General features: G+C 31.3%; 1 protein-coding gene across 2 annotated transcripts; it reads right to left on the bottom strand.

Annotated features, from left to right (window-relative positions):
• Positions 1-3,093, bottom strand: LOC113368003 (leucine-rich repeat-containing protein 15-like). Of its 2 annotated transcripts, none has more exons than XM_026609563.1 (3): positions 2,889-3,093; positions 2,672-2,830; positions 1-2,167 (listed from the first exon to the last, which is right to left on the bottom strand). In XM_026609563.1, exons 2-3 carry the CDS (start codon positions 2,801-2,803, stop codon positions 62-64), a joined length of 2,238 nt encoding a protein of 745 aa, XP_026465348.1. In that variant the 5' UTR covers positions 2,804-2,830; positions 2,889-3,093; the 3' UTR covers positions 1-61. The 2 variants fall into 2 exon arrangements, with proteins under 2 accessions (XP_026465348.1, XP_026465347.1); XM_026609562.1 differs by having other exon boundaries at positions 2,672-2,827; positions 2,889-3,092.
• Between the last annotated feature and the right edge of the window lie 10,887 nt (positions 3,094-13,980).

The following is a 13,980-nucleotide window of genomic DNA, read 5'->3' as shown; positions in this document are numbered from 1 at the left end:
TGGTTTTTGGATTGACTAAAGCAACCGATTCGCATCATGTCTAAATATTTTCAGAATATAATCACAGATCGCTCTCCCTGCGTACTCGTTCATTATTCATAGATTCTGTGGGTCCTTCGGGGGCTTCTACAGTTACATTGACTTCTACCGGAATAGGGTTCCGCTCACTATACTTCGGCGGGGGTGAACTCGGGATAATTCTTGTAATAGGAGTTTCATTTTGTTGAGAATTTGCATTTGCCTCGTTCATGGTTGCATCACTATTCCTAGCTGTCGAAGAACTCGATTCGCTATTGTTAACATTAGTGGCTAATTCCGTCGCACTTTGCGTAGGGTGCTCCTGATGTACGCTTATTGTCAAAGGCGCTAAATTCCTGCCGCGTTGCGCAATTTTCGATACATTAGCTTCACTCTTTGCTCTATTTTTTCCCATTTTATTCTGTAAATCTCTGCTACCCGATGGCAAGTGTCCTAAAGACGCAAAAGTTCCGTCCAAGCGTGGTAAGAGTAGAGCTTCTTCGTAGCACGGCGGTGACACCAAGTCCCGCGGGTCAGGCGCGTTGCGCATGGCCTCGCGCTCGAGAAGCCTTTGCTGCCTCTGGCGCTCCCGGGCTTCTTCAGCCACTCGTTCTTCTTCCCGTCTAGCAGCTTCGGCTCGGGCCTTTATCGTTCTACGAATAACCATCACAACACACATTGTGCCTACAAAACTCAGAAGTATTACTATTAAAAACATCCAAAATTTATCGGCCTTGGACACAGGTAGTAAATTAGGGTTCCAAACAGTTCCACAAGCGCTTGACCAAGATTTACCAGCAACTACATTTGGCGACTCGCACTTCAAAGCACGAATATCATCCACTCTTGGACGTAAGTATTTGAAAAGATTTTTAAAACTTTCGGACATGCATTCGCAACGCCATGGATTGTCTGATAAATCTATCTCTTTAAGTGCATGGTTACCAGAGAAATAACTTTCATGAAAAGGTGTCGTCATTCTATTACCACCAAGTAATAAAGTTGACAAGAAAGGCATCCCTTGTAATGTTTCATTTCTTAAGGTTTTGAGTCGACAGAAGGTGAGATCTAATTTTTGAAGTTTCGATGCTTGCAATCGTTCAGGTATCTCACTTATTAAATTATGAGACAGATTTAAGTCTATTAATTCCGGCAATCTGACAAAAGCATCATTGCTTATATGTTGAATTTCACACCAACTTAAGTCCAAAGTATCGATTGATTTAGAAACGAAAGAATCTAATCTATTCAAATGATTTCGTGATAGATTAATGCTTGTGAGTTGTTTATTTGCAGCAAATGTATTAGGATTTAAAGATGACAGAACATTCCACGACAAATCTATCATTCTTAATTCGTCTAATAAAACAAACGTATTCTTTGTAACGCTCGCTATCCCGTTTCCCGACAAATTAATATACTCTAATAAATGATTTTTTTCAAAACTTTCTTCGTTTAATTCGTTGACCATATTTCCACGAGCTTTTAAATTGACAAGTTTTGGAAATGCTTCTAATCTTAATTTATTTACATTACAAAACGAAATATCGAGTTCTTTAAGAGATTCTAATTTCAAAAGAGGATAACGCCGAGAAAAATATAATCTTGGATTCCAAGCTATATTTAGTTTCATCAGTCCAGTTAAATGATTAAACGAATTTCCATCAAAAAATCCTAATTGACAATGACTAACCTCAAGCTGAACTAAGGAACTGGATTGCATATTCGTAATTAAATTTAAAGGATTAAAACTCAAGTCCAAAATTTGTAAATTTGGCATATATTTCAAAAACTTAGGATGTGTCAAACTATGAATTTGGCAATGACTCAAATTCAATATCTGTAACTGTTGATTGTGTATAAACATACGTTCGTAGTCTCTGTCTAAAGTAATCGGATTTTGTGATAAATCGATTTCGATTAAATGTTTTGCTAAAATAAACAACTCACTCGCATGAATATCAGTCAAGCTAGTTAAATTGTTTCTGGATAAAATAATCTTTTTCAGGTTCGTCGAATTTGCGATGGCATCAGATGATATTTTACGGATTCTGTTGCCGGAGAAATATAGTTCTTCTAGATTTTCTAATGATTTCAGTTCTCCAGACAGTTCTTGGATATTATTATTTGTCATGATTAAAATCTGCGCCTAAAATATATAGACATAGAAATGATGTTCAGATAAATAATACTGGATTTAATCTATAAAGTCAAGTATCGGTACTTCATTTTTATAAAAATTACAGCTTGTATGTGTCAACAAAATTTAAAACGGGAAATAAAATATATCATAATATTTTGATATTTCCAATTACTATTATATAATATAATATTTTAATTAATGGGCTACACAATAATAAATTAAATTAGTTAAAATATATTAATTGATATGAGCAATATATTTTTAAATAAATTGAAATTTATCGATCACACATTTGGCTACTAGCAATCATTTGCTTTTACCGAAATGAAATAAAATTTCAACTACAATATTCGTACTACGCAAAATATAATTAAACCATAACAAATGAAGTTAAATACATCATGTGATAAAAAAAAAATAAAAATATTTTAGTAATTTGAAAAATTGCAATGGTCTGTGTTTATATATTACACTCAATATAAGTATGATTTATATTTGTAATTATCTTACTTCTTTAGGAATATCATTAGGTATCTCTTTCAATTGCATTTCAGAACAATCCACCACAAATTTGGCATCGTCAATATAACAATTACATTCTTCCAAATTGCAATAACCATTCCCAAAACTTTCGTCTATCATCACAAACACGAGGAGCAGCTTAATCTACTTGCAATAAAATCCAATTAATGGAATAAAAATACTAGCAAAAATATAAAACACTTACAAAATTCATATTGCTCGAGAATTCCTTCAAATTTAATTTGTCACAATATCACAAAATCCACTAGTACTTGTCATACTTCGATAAAACTTTAGGTTTAAAATTTATTTAAAAAGCCATCTTTGCACACCGGCATACAATTTTGATATGAAGCCTATAGGTCCGATGACAAAATCTACCATGTTTGTTTTGAAGTCAGGTAAAAGTTAATGATTTTTGAACAAAATGACCGGCGAATTTGAATTTTACACCTTGCAGAATGATTATTTTGTGATGGAAACACATAGAAGTTTGTGCCTCTGACATCGGGCACTGATAACGCATTGTTAGTCATATATATTTGAACAGGTACGCATGAGATAATATTCAGAAATACACCTCAAATTAAATAATCTGACAATATTAAAGTAATAAAATGTGACTGAAATTTAATAAAATTAGTACATATTTTATATAGTAAAAAATTAAATTTTAATTTTATAATATAAAATATTAAATTCATTAAGTATTGACTTAGATATGTACATAAAATTATATAGAATAGATTTTACAATGAGACATGTATGATATACTTTTTCCTTTGGGTACAAAATTTTAAAATAAAATTATTAAATAAGCAATTAATTATAAATTTGTTACTTGCAGTCCAGTCGATGTTTGTTATCTAGGTATTGTCTAGATAACATATCTCATTACACTTTATGATAAAAAGATACAAAGCCACAGTTACGTGATCTACTTCTTTGTATTCACTTGTATAGTTTTAGATTTCAAATTAAAAATTAGATGCCACCTTATCAAATGAATATATGTACTAAATAAATATTTACTTGAACTTAAGGAACATAACTTGAAATTAGGCAAACTGTGTTGTATTCAATTATTACCAAAATCACAATAATTAGCTCAATGCCAAATAATCATCTTATAATTTTCTTCGATTCAAAATGACTTAGTTACAATTTTGATTGATCAACTCTTAGGCTTGAGTAAATTAGTAACATAAGCAAGGAAATTGCAAGTTCAAAGCCTTTGAATGTTTGCCATACATCGTACTATGTTTGCATTTCATGTCATTCACCAAATAAGTGACTCAGAGGATTAAATAATGTCTTGTCCATCTAAGAACAAGTTTCTCAAACTGGGAAAAATATTAACTAAATGATTAGCAGATTCTTGCAAATAATTTCTTCATTTGTTTTTATTAAAGTGCTTAATGCTTTTTTTTATTATTGTGTAGACCTACACCTTTAACGAAGCAAAAAAGTAATAATTAGTCCAAAATTGCAAAAATTAGTCTAAAAAATTTTTAGAATTATTTGATCTAGCTAAATTTTACCAAGAATATTTGCCAAAATTTGGGCATAAAATTGTTAATATTAGACAACATGTTTGGATATACTGTATTTTAAATGGTAATTACCTATATACTGTTCTAAAGTCGTTCATTAATTGAATAAAAAAACCTTTTAACCTCAGATTTCGTGCTAAAGAATGCACCAAAGCAGCACCCTCTCTTCGAACAAAGTTCGATTGAGCGACTCAACAACATTTTTCCAGAAAGTAGCTAATATATTTCACTTGCCAAAAAGATGACATTACACACAGTTTTACCATCATTTATTAATTGACTAAACAGAACCTTTTATCCTTGAATTTCGTCCTACAGAAGCCATCAAAGCAAACCGAACTATCCCAATAGTTCGATTGAACGACATCGCTAATTGGCCATTAGGGAGTATTTGACGACCGCCGGGCGATCGTCCAAGGACCAGGAATAGTTAAATCGTTAAATTGAATTAATATCGCAGCAGACTGACGATTGATACTATTAAGCTTGAATTCGTTTGAAAAGAGGAATAAGATACACATTTTGATATAAAATGGATAAAAATCAATTGAGTTTATGAAAAAAATTACTTGGCCGGAGAGTTGAGGTAAAATTACTAATTTGTATGTCTTCGGGCATTACTGCAGAAAAGTCAAGAATACTAATAACAAGAATTACACACCACATAATTGACAATTTACATAATAAATTCTGGGTTGATTTGATTACAACCACCAGTTATAAGTCTATTATACTCAATAGTAGTAGTCAACCACTTCACTAATTATAAGATGTCACAGTTGATTGCTAAAAACAAATATTATATCTTAACAAGTTTTAATAACTAATAACCTTATTGCAATAAAATTTCCTTTACCCATAATTGTATTTGTATTATCGTTCGATTGATCTTTAAATATACCAAAGACCTATTTTCCGACCGAATTCACTCGGCAAGGATTCGCAAACGGAGGTAGTTTTCCGCGGTCATCCCATTTTCCTGATTCGGATTTATTATATGATGACATCACAAATAAGCTATCGAAGAAATTCAATTTTTATTTGCCGGACTCCTACTAGACTTTGTATATCTGTATATAACATCGACGTAATACTTACGACTAATCTGTATTTTATTGATACCCTGGACAGGGTCGGATATATTTCATGATTTAAAGCAACTACGTCTTATCAGGTCGTTTAAGTATAATTTATTACAATTCGATCATAGTAGTAAGGAATTTTTTGCCAACACTTAAAAGAAAAGAAAATCTATTTTATAATACATAATTGTGCAATATGTGAATCTGCATTTTTGTGGTGTTATAAACATATACTCTGTATTTAATAAATAAAATATACTAAAATTATATTTGAATAAATAAACATAATATCAAAAAAGTATAAAAGGATTTGAAGTCACAAAAAACAAGCATATCAAGTATATTTGTACTTTAGCATAATTTTCATATTTATTGATTTTTTTTAAATTATTTGAAAACAAATTTAAGTTGTAAATAGTAAAATGTTAAAAAATATTAAAGTTGAAATTGAAATTTAATAATAATATTTTTTTTTAAATAATAACTATAATTATTGTTATCGATGATATGTTCAAACTTCTGTAATTCAATATTTTTATTTTTATTTAATTTGATTACAATTAATTTATAATCACTTTTGAAAAATATTCATAAGTATCAAAATCAGAATAAATATCAATAAAATTAGAACAAAAATTTGCACTTAGAGTCACGGTTTATTAATTAGTTTTATATGTTTATATCTGTGTCTGAGATAATCTAAAGTATTGTGCTGACAGAAATTTATTAATTAGTATTTCACTTATGTAAAAAAATCAAAGCATTATAAAGCTATTTCTGGGGAATCACTAATCTAAATAATTAAAACAAATCTAAACTATAAGGTAAATGTGTTGAAACAAAATTTTTAAATAATTTATTTAAAGTGCTCTAATGAATATTTTAATATTAATAAATAATATATTGCTAATAATAAAAATATGAGAACTTTGAAAATATTAGTACGTACAAAATGTATTAATCAGCAAAAATGTTATATGCCCTGCCCACGCTATAAATGTAACACATTTTTATGAGCATGTTATTTAACAAAAAGACACATTTTTTACGAATGTATATAATTTAATTTATATAAAGATAATAAGTTTTAATGAAAATATGCAATGAAAAATAAGATATAAAAAAAAGTAAAATTTCAGCCAGTGCCCCAGGGCGATATGAATTTGAATTCGGCCCAGATTCACTTATAAATATAAACTAAAATATATTTTAAAGTGAAAAAAGTCTTTTGGGGCGAACTGCCAGAAGAAGTCAAAAATACTATTTTTTTTTTTATTATTTTTGAACAGCTATCAGAACCTTACGTCCTATGAGCCGTTGGGCTGAAACTTCTCCTTACTTCGTATTTTTTGTTATTAGAATTAATCTAATAGGGCTGACATTTTAATGGTGCAGCAATGTCGGGCAAGGGCTATTTTCACTTGGAAACATATTGCTATCTATATTTTCAAGTGAAAATCGTTGTCATTGCTCCCTGACAACAGGCTGCTCGAAGTGGGTATCGAACCCGGGACCTCTGAAACAAGTCCCGTCGCTCTTAACCGCTTACCTACGGGCGAACCCAAAAATACTAATTTGAAATTAATAACAATATTAAACCCATTGGGTTGCCGCCTTCTAGTAATAGCTACATTTAAAAAATATTTACTATGTTTAGAAAAAAAAATATATATGATAAGAACATGTATTGTAAGATGCATTATCCAAGAGTTTTTGTTTGCTAAGCAGTACTTAATCATTTAATAAACTAAAATAACGCAAAATGTGTATATCAAAATAAAATTTATATTAAATTCATTTATCCCGCCAGAATTTCCGACAAATCTCTGATCTTATATCCCGTTAACAGGGAGTGACATCGCATTTCAGGCGTGGTTTATCCTTTAGCTCTGCGCTGATCCGCCCAGCGCTCTCGCACTTGTTGAGCTTATCCGCGGATGCTCGGGACGAATGCTGGCCGAGCCGAGCCGGGCCGCGCACAACGTATAATCGAGGATATAGGAGGATATAGGATACACTTGATATCTATATCCTCATCCGACAACATTCTGCGAGATTCGAATGCCGGGATGGACGTGAAGATAGGAAACAGATACAGGGATAATTAGATAAAGGAAATAATTTTATTTTTTAAAATTACAAGTCACATTGTTCCTTAAATAATTATCCCAATCTGGACATACGGCATTGAGCTATGGGCGTGCGCAAGCAATTCAAATATAAAAAAAATACAAGTAGCGCAATCGAACATTTTAAGATGCATTGTGAACGCACCCTGGTATATTACAAATGACACCCTACATAAAGACCTAAAAATAAAAACTATTAATGACATGTTAAAAAAAAGGAGCAAAAAATACCACGAAAAACTACCAGGTCACCCAAATATTTATTTGAAAGAGTTAAGCGAGGAATATCCCACACGCAGATTGAAAAAAAATGGCCATACGACCTTAAATAAAATGTCAAAAATAAAAAAAGAGAGATGTCTCATTGGAGATAATCTCTTATATGCATTAACACCAACATCACATTGTCTTAAAAAATGTATTTTATTTTGATTGACAATAAAACTATGCAAAAAAAAACATTGTTCCTTAATCTGTATGCATAGAAGAAGGTATATCAGAGATTGGGAAGTATCTACTAAAGTTTAGGAGTTTGTTATGGGAGGATCACTAAGATTCAATAAAAATCGATTTAAATTGATTATTCATAAAATAGGTATATTACCTACATGTTATTTAGTACTACATATGTAGTTTCTCATAATCAGTATAGTCTTCCTATGTTCGACTTCCACTTGGAGTGTTTTGCCATACAACTCCCTCGATATCTTTATGCCTGTCTATAAATTTCTAATATGATTCATATTGGGTTTAAGACCCTCTAGTCTTCCAGCGGTCTTGGTAAGTTGATCGCCTAATAATGCTCCCGTGAACCCATTGCTTGCTCACAAATAAAAACAGGGCTGTAGATGTAATTATCGATTGGTAATAATAAAAATATTAATATAATATTAGTGATTTATTCGTAAGCAAGCTGTGATTACAAATGATACAATTATTCATCTAACTATCGTCATTTTTTAGGCATTTTAGAGATCATTTTGATCTCCTAATATAGATAAAAAATAATAAATTTAAAAGTAAAAAAAAACTGGAGATATCTTCGTGTATGATGTAATATCCAGTATGGATAATTGACATGTTTTTAGACATTATTTCAAAAATTAATCATTGGCGTCTCATTTTTTTTTTAATTTTATTTTCATTCAGCAATCTATAAAAATAATTATATTATTATATTATTGGCGACTCATAATGGACAATTTTGGTAGTACTTAGAAAGTCTGAATAAATTGCCAATCCAATGATTGGACGACTGGGTATGTTAGACATCTAAATAATGCAGTTATATTGCTATATAGCTTCATTATTTCTGCAAAAAAAATTATTTATTTATTTTCATAAATGCATTTTTTGGCGTCTGAATAATGCATTAATGCAGCAAATCTGTTTTTAATCAAGATTAATTATTCTTGTTGCACTTATTTATTTTTGATAAATATTGTCTTCTTGTTGGCGTCAAGATAATATTAGTGCTACTTCATGCATATGTAATTTATAAGTGGAACTCACGATTACCAATTTTAGGTGTTTTAGGTTATCTACTTGTGCATGTCACCAAGATTAGCTATTACACTTAATATTACATTTCAAATAATATAAGTGTGACCTTGACCACGAATAGGGCCAAAAGTTTGAATTTCCTTACATTAAAACGGTGTCCTTTACCCCTATCCTTTATCCTCCGGCCCTGTCGGGCACACATCGTCTTGCGGGCGGCGCATCTGAACACTATTTCGATAATCTTAGAAACACATAAATATCGTATGAAGTTGTTTCGTTTAAGCCCGCGTGAGTTAGAGGTTTTGTGGGGCGGTGCGGCGGTTTCTTGTGCCAGTTCGGGGCTTACGACAACGCTAAGGGGGCATGGGAGCTGCGAGGTCTGAGTACAAGTATGTGGGGGCCTGTTTGTAACCCGCTAGGAAGGGTATTTCCTTACAGGTACATTGGCGTGACCCAGATTTAAATGTTTGAACAATGCGGCCGGTAAAGAGATGGAAATAAAGGAATCAATGAATGAGAATCAGAATTAGTTGAAATTATCAAACGATAAGTATAACAAGTTCCAAATATTTTTTAGTGTTCCAACAGCTTCAGGAATGCTAATATTAAATTCAAAGTTTAAATTAATTTGATAGCTTTTTTTAAAAACCCTATTGCCATGCATTTTCAATAGAAAATTGGATACACTGTTTTAGATTCTTAGGAATTTCTCCTGATCACATTATCTTATCTTCATCTTGATCATTTCTCCTGATCACTTTATCTTAGAAATTTCTCCTTTTTAATCGACATTTAACCAAGAATAATTACCTAAAAATGGCATTGTAGTATTACTAATTGGTAACGAATAAATCGCATAAAATAAAAATTTAGCATGATGCATAAGCATCAGGAATTACTTTTACTATTTTGTTTAAAAAAATCGAGGTGTCGAATATCATACAGTATATTCACCATGATTTAAAATTTATCTTAAATATTTTATTTTGTACAATTATGTACACAATCAATACGATTATAAAACAAACAATATTAAAATATGTCACTTACACCTTAAAATGAGTTTCATATGTGCCACATCCATAAATTCATATATCGTAATAAGTAATAACACATTCGGCAAATAAATATAATATATATATCATGTTTTAAAGAAGTTAATTGCCATATATAAATTATGCTTTGTATTAAGTACAATCACATAAATAACTTGTGCATTAAGACTCAGCTCGCGTCCTGAGCACCGAGCACCCCACGGCTTATTTTCTCGCATTACGTTCCCGTTTAGTTCATCTTCTGGCGCTCCTGCCAACGGGCTAGGAGGGCTACGGGGCTCCGGGGCTCCGGGGGCTCCGCATTGTCTACGCGTCCGATGTATCATAATGTTATCTAATATGTTGATATATGTACCCTGCACGAGAGTATATGTGCGCGTATATAGATTATGTGAAGGTTTAGTTATACATTATTATTTTGGATGGAGACATTATTGTAAATTATTGTTATTCTTGAATATTAAAATTTATTAAATCTGGCGAAACGCTGATTTATAGTTGATCTATTTTTTGAGACAGTCTTGTTTAGATCTGGTAATATTTAGAGTAGAGTTTCAGTAATTTCAGTAGGAACATTGAAAACGTTTTAATTGCAGCTAGTAGTCAATTAAGTATGTATCAAAATAAATGACTTATTTTTTACAACCGATGTTTCTACTGTCGTAGAGTGAAGTAAACCAAAATGACTTTCCGAATACACCTAATTATCTATTCAGTCTACCGTATCAGTAAACTAATAAAAAATCTATTCCAGCGCAAAGAATCCATAAAACGTCTGCATTCATCTGTCCTGTGGCATCGACTTTATCTCAATTTAAGAATGTCGTCGAGAGAACTTTTCGACGATGTCATGCTTCTTTATTTCAATCAGATTACGAGATGGCATATTCAAAACCTCCCGAACTTCGTTTTCCTCCATCTGAATGGGTGAAAAATCTACGACCGAGTCGGAGGTGGAGACTTTTCCACGCTTTTCTCGCATTGAAAATTGAACGTTCATCTGTACTGCTATCTACTCGGCAGACATCATCTCAGAGATCCGAGCACAGAAGGAAATTAAAGAAAGCATAAGAAAAAATAAAATGAAAACACATCGCAAAGTTATTGCCAATTGCGAATGATAACCGCATACAGAACAAGATATAGATACAAGACTTGTGTGGAACAGAATGATGTCTATAGGGCTGTATCGAATTATCGTCGGAGGGAAAAAATAGCACAAAGCTGATACAAATAGTAATTTTTTTGGCAATAATATTGCGCAATAAAAGTCTTTATAACAATATGAAGCTGTTAAAAAAAATCATTAATTATAAATTTAAGACATATCAATATTACTATTTTTTTTATGCATTGCTCTATGTACTTCCAACATAAGAATTTCTTTAGTTTTTATACCATTAACAGTCATATCATTGAATTATATCATTTAATTTTAGAGAACAAATTTTGATCATCTCATAATTTTTAATAAATTTGGTTCCCAATCGAATCGATCCATCCTATGTTATAAAGACTTATACATTTTATATTGTTTTTATTATTTGCTTTGAGATGACTTCTCTTTGCAGCAAATTCCGGACAGATAAGACGCTCTTCTCCGGGTTTTTGAAATTTAATTAAATATTGAATAAGTTCTCTTTCGCAACAGAGAATGATAAGTCAGACCGCATAACTGAAGCCCCGGCCAGTACTAGTACTTTATAATTAAATGCGCTTTTTAGACGATCTAAGAAATATTTTTTGCATAAATAGAAAGCAAATACTAATTGCAAATTTATAATATTATCAAAAATGTACTATCCAAATACTTTTTCTAAATATTTTGTTCTGAATGCATGCCACCCTTGTACATGCAATAAAATATGACTGCGTTTCAAATGTTGCTTTTTATGTGGCGCATAATTTCGTTTATCTCGCATTGATTCGATAATAAAAAACATTCGATAAAGTAAATTATTTTTCAAATCGCAGTAAAAGAAACTCGTTGAGAAAGATAAATTCCGAACGACTTCGAATAAGAACGTATCAGAAAGGTGATAAAATATGGTGCTGTGTCGTCAAATCTAACTAAGGAATAAAGATAGTTTTTGGTATGAGGTAAGGTCGGGTGGGCACAAAGGTCCAAATGTAACTTTCAATAATAATACTGTAAAAACCAAAAAAATTACGCGTATCAAACAACATTCAAACTATGTTCAGTTAATTCCCAGTTAATTTTCCTTTACAAAAATGTAAAATTTCTACTCTAGCTTAATTAAAAAATATGCAAACATAGTAAGTTATTTATATTTCATAAAAACAATAACTTTTCATAAAAATTCGCTCTTCCAACTATGTATCTTACAATTAGTATTATTTTCCTCTGATTGTAACCGCCCTCGCGTTAAAATCATCCCCAAGGGTGAGAGAGAACATTCGGAGAAACCGATCTTATCGCTTCTTATAGATTTCGAGTACATTTTAAAGAAAAGAAAAACCGCACAGGAAATTAGCTTTTCAAAAATGAACGCCTTATAGTAGGTATACATAGCTGACGACAGTGCAGGGGTTTTATTAAAAGACTACTTGATCTTTATGAAATAAACATAATGGAAAATAGAGATAGAGACACGAATGGAATTATATATACATAAAAGTAAATAAGAACGTTTTTCTCTATTGGCATGCATCCAAATGTTAAAAAAAGGCTTTAAGTTTTGTTTAATCATCAAACCTGGACGTCCAATAACTGGATTGGCATTCGATTCAGAAATTCTAACTAACACAAATTTGCTGAGGTTTCATATAAAATGGGTACAGATATTAGATTAAAAAAAATACTTTTGAAATAATAATTTCACCGATCGTAGTGGAAAACTATATCAACAATACTTTTCATTCAGTTTCATTGAATGGCTTTTACATTTTTGTAATTGGTTTAACTGGTTATTAGAAAACCTAAACAAAATTTCAGCTCATACAGACACATAAACATGCATACTTTTACCATTTTTGGTCGCAAACAATTCTGGAACGTCGACAAAATCAAATTACCAATTTGCTGGTGAAAACATAAACTTCTCCTTCGAGATGTTAAAAAAAATATTGATTTCATCAAAAATATTGAGTGTATTATCATAAGTTGTATATTACAAAATTTAGGCAAAATTGTATACAGAAATATTTTTCTTTCTCCTCCCTTAACAAAGTACCTACCACAGGCGTTGACAGTGGGCGCCAGATAAGGTTCAACAAAGTCTGTATTTTCTGCGATGAAACTTTACAGAATTATTTGTAAGAAGTGACTTCGTAAACAGAATGAACCAATGAACTCCGAAGATTGATAAAAAGAATTTCACGTCTTCCATTCAGAGCAGGATTATTGAAATCAACCATCCATGTATTAGATTACAGAAATAGAAATTCGATTCATTTTCATCTGTTATGCCATTGATAAAGTTTGCGAGCCAAAATAAAAGTTTCATTGAATAAAATTAAAAGAAGTACAAATATAAATTCACAGATTAGCCCTAAGTTCTTCTAAGAGTGTATAATTCTAAACCCGAGCCAGATTTCTATCATACCCCTCCTTAAGGGTAGTTTTTGGTTTAAGCCGCTATCTGACATTGGCTTTTCATTCTCCCAGTGGTGTCATTCAGATGGTGCGATTAAAATCAGATAGTAAATCATGCGGCTAAACTCATATCGCACTTCTTGCACCCCATTATAATGTTTCTTTTAGGAAATGTCTAAGATAATGCTTTTGTTTCCGATCTAGAGGAGTCTAGTCTATAAAGTAGAAAACTTCTAGAGCCAAACCCTTGAAAATCATAATAATATAAAGCAACCTATTATAACGACTTTAAACTTATAACTTTGTTTGTAATTAATTACTTTTAATCATACGGATTATGATAATTTCTATATAATAATCGTCTAAAAGCACAGAATATTATTATAGACTATCATAGAGAAAAATTTCTAGGGGGATTT

This window comes from Ctenocephalides felis, unplaced genomic scaffold, assembly GCF_003426905.1.
Source record: "Ctenocephalides felis isolate EL2017-DRISC unplaced genomic scaffold, ASM342690v1 CF-g0.4_SCAFFOLD_01170, whole genome shotgun sequence".
Classification (NCBI taxonomy): Eukaryota; Metazoa; Arthropoda; class Insecta; order Siphonaptera; family Pulicidae; genus Ctenocephalides; species Ctenocephalides felis.
The sequence above is the reverse complement of the archived record's forward strand: the minus strand, read 5'-3'. Positions and strand labels throughout refer to the sequence as shown.

What these genes read in the sequence shown, in the direction of transcription:
- LOC113368003 (XM_026609562.1), bottom strand. An exon ending in CTAATGATATTCCTAAAGAA is followed by an intron (nt 2,168 to 2,671) that starts GTAAGATAATTA and finishes TATATATTTTAG; the next exon opens with GCGCAGATTTTAATCATGAC.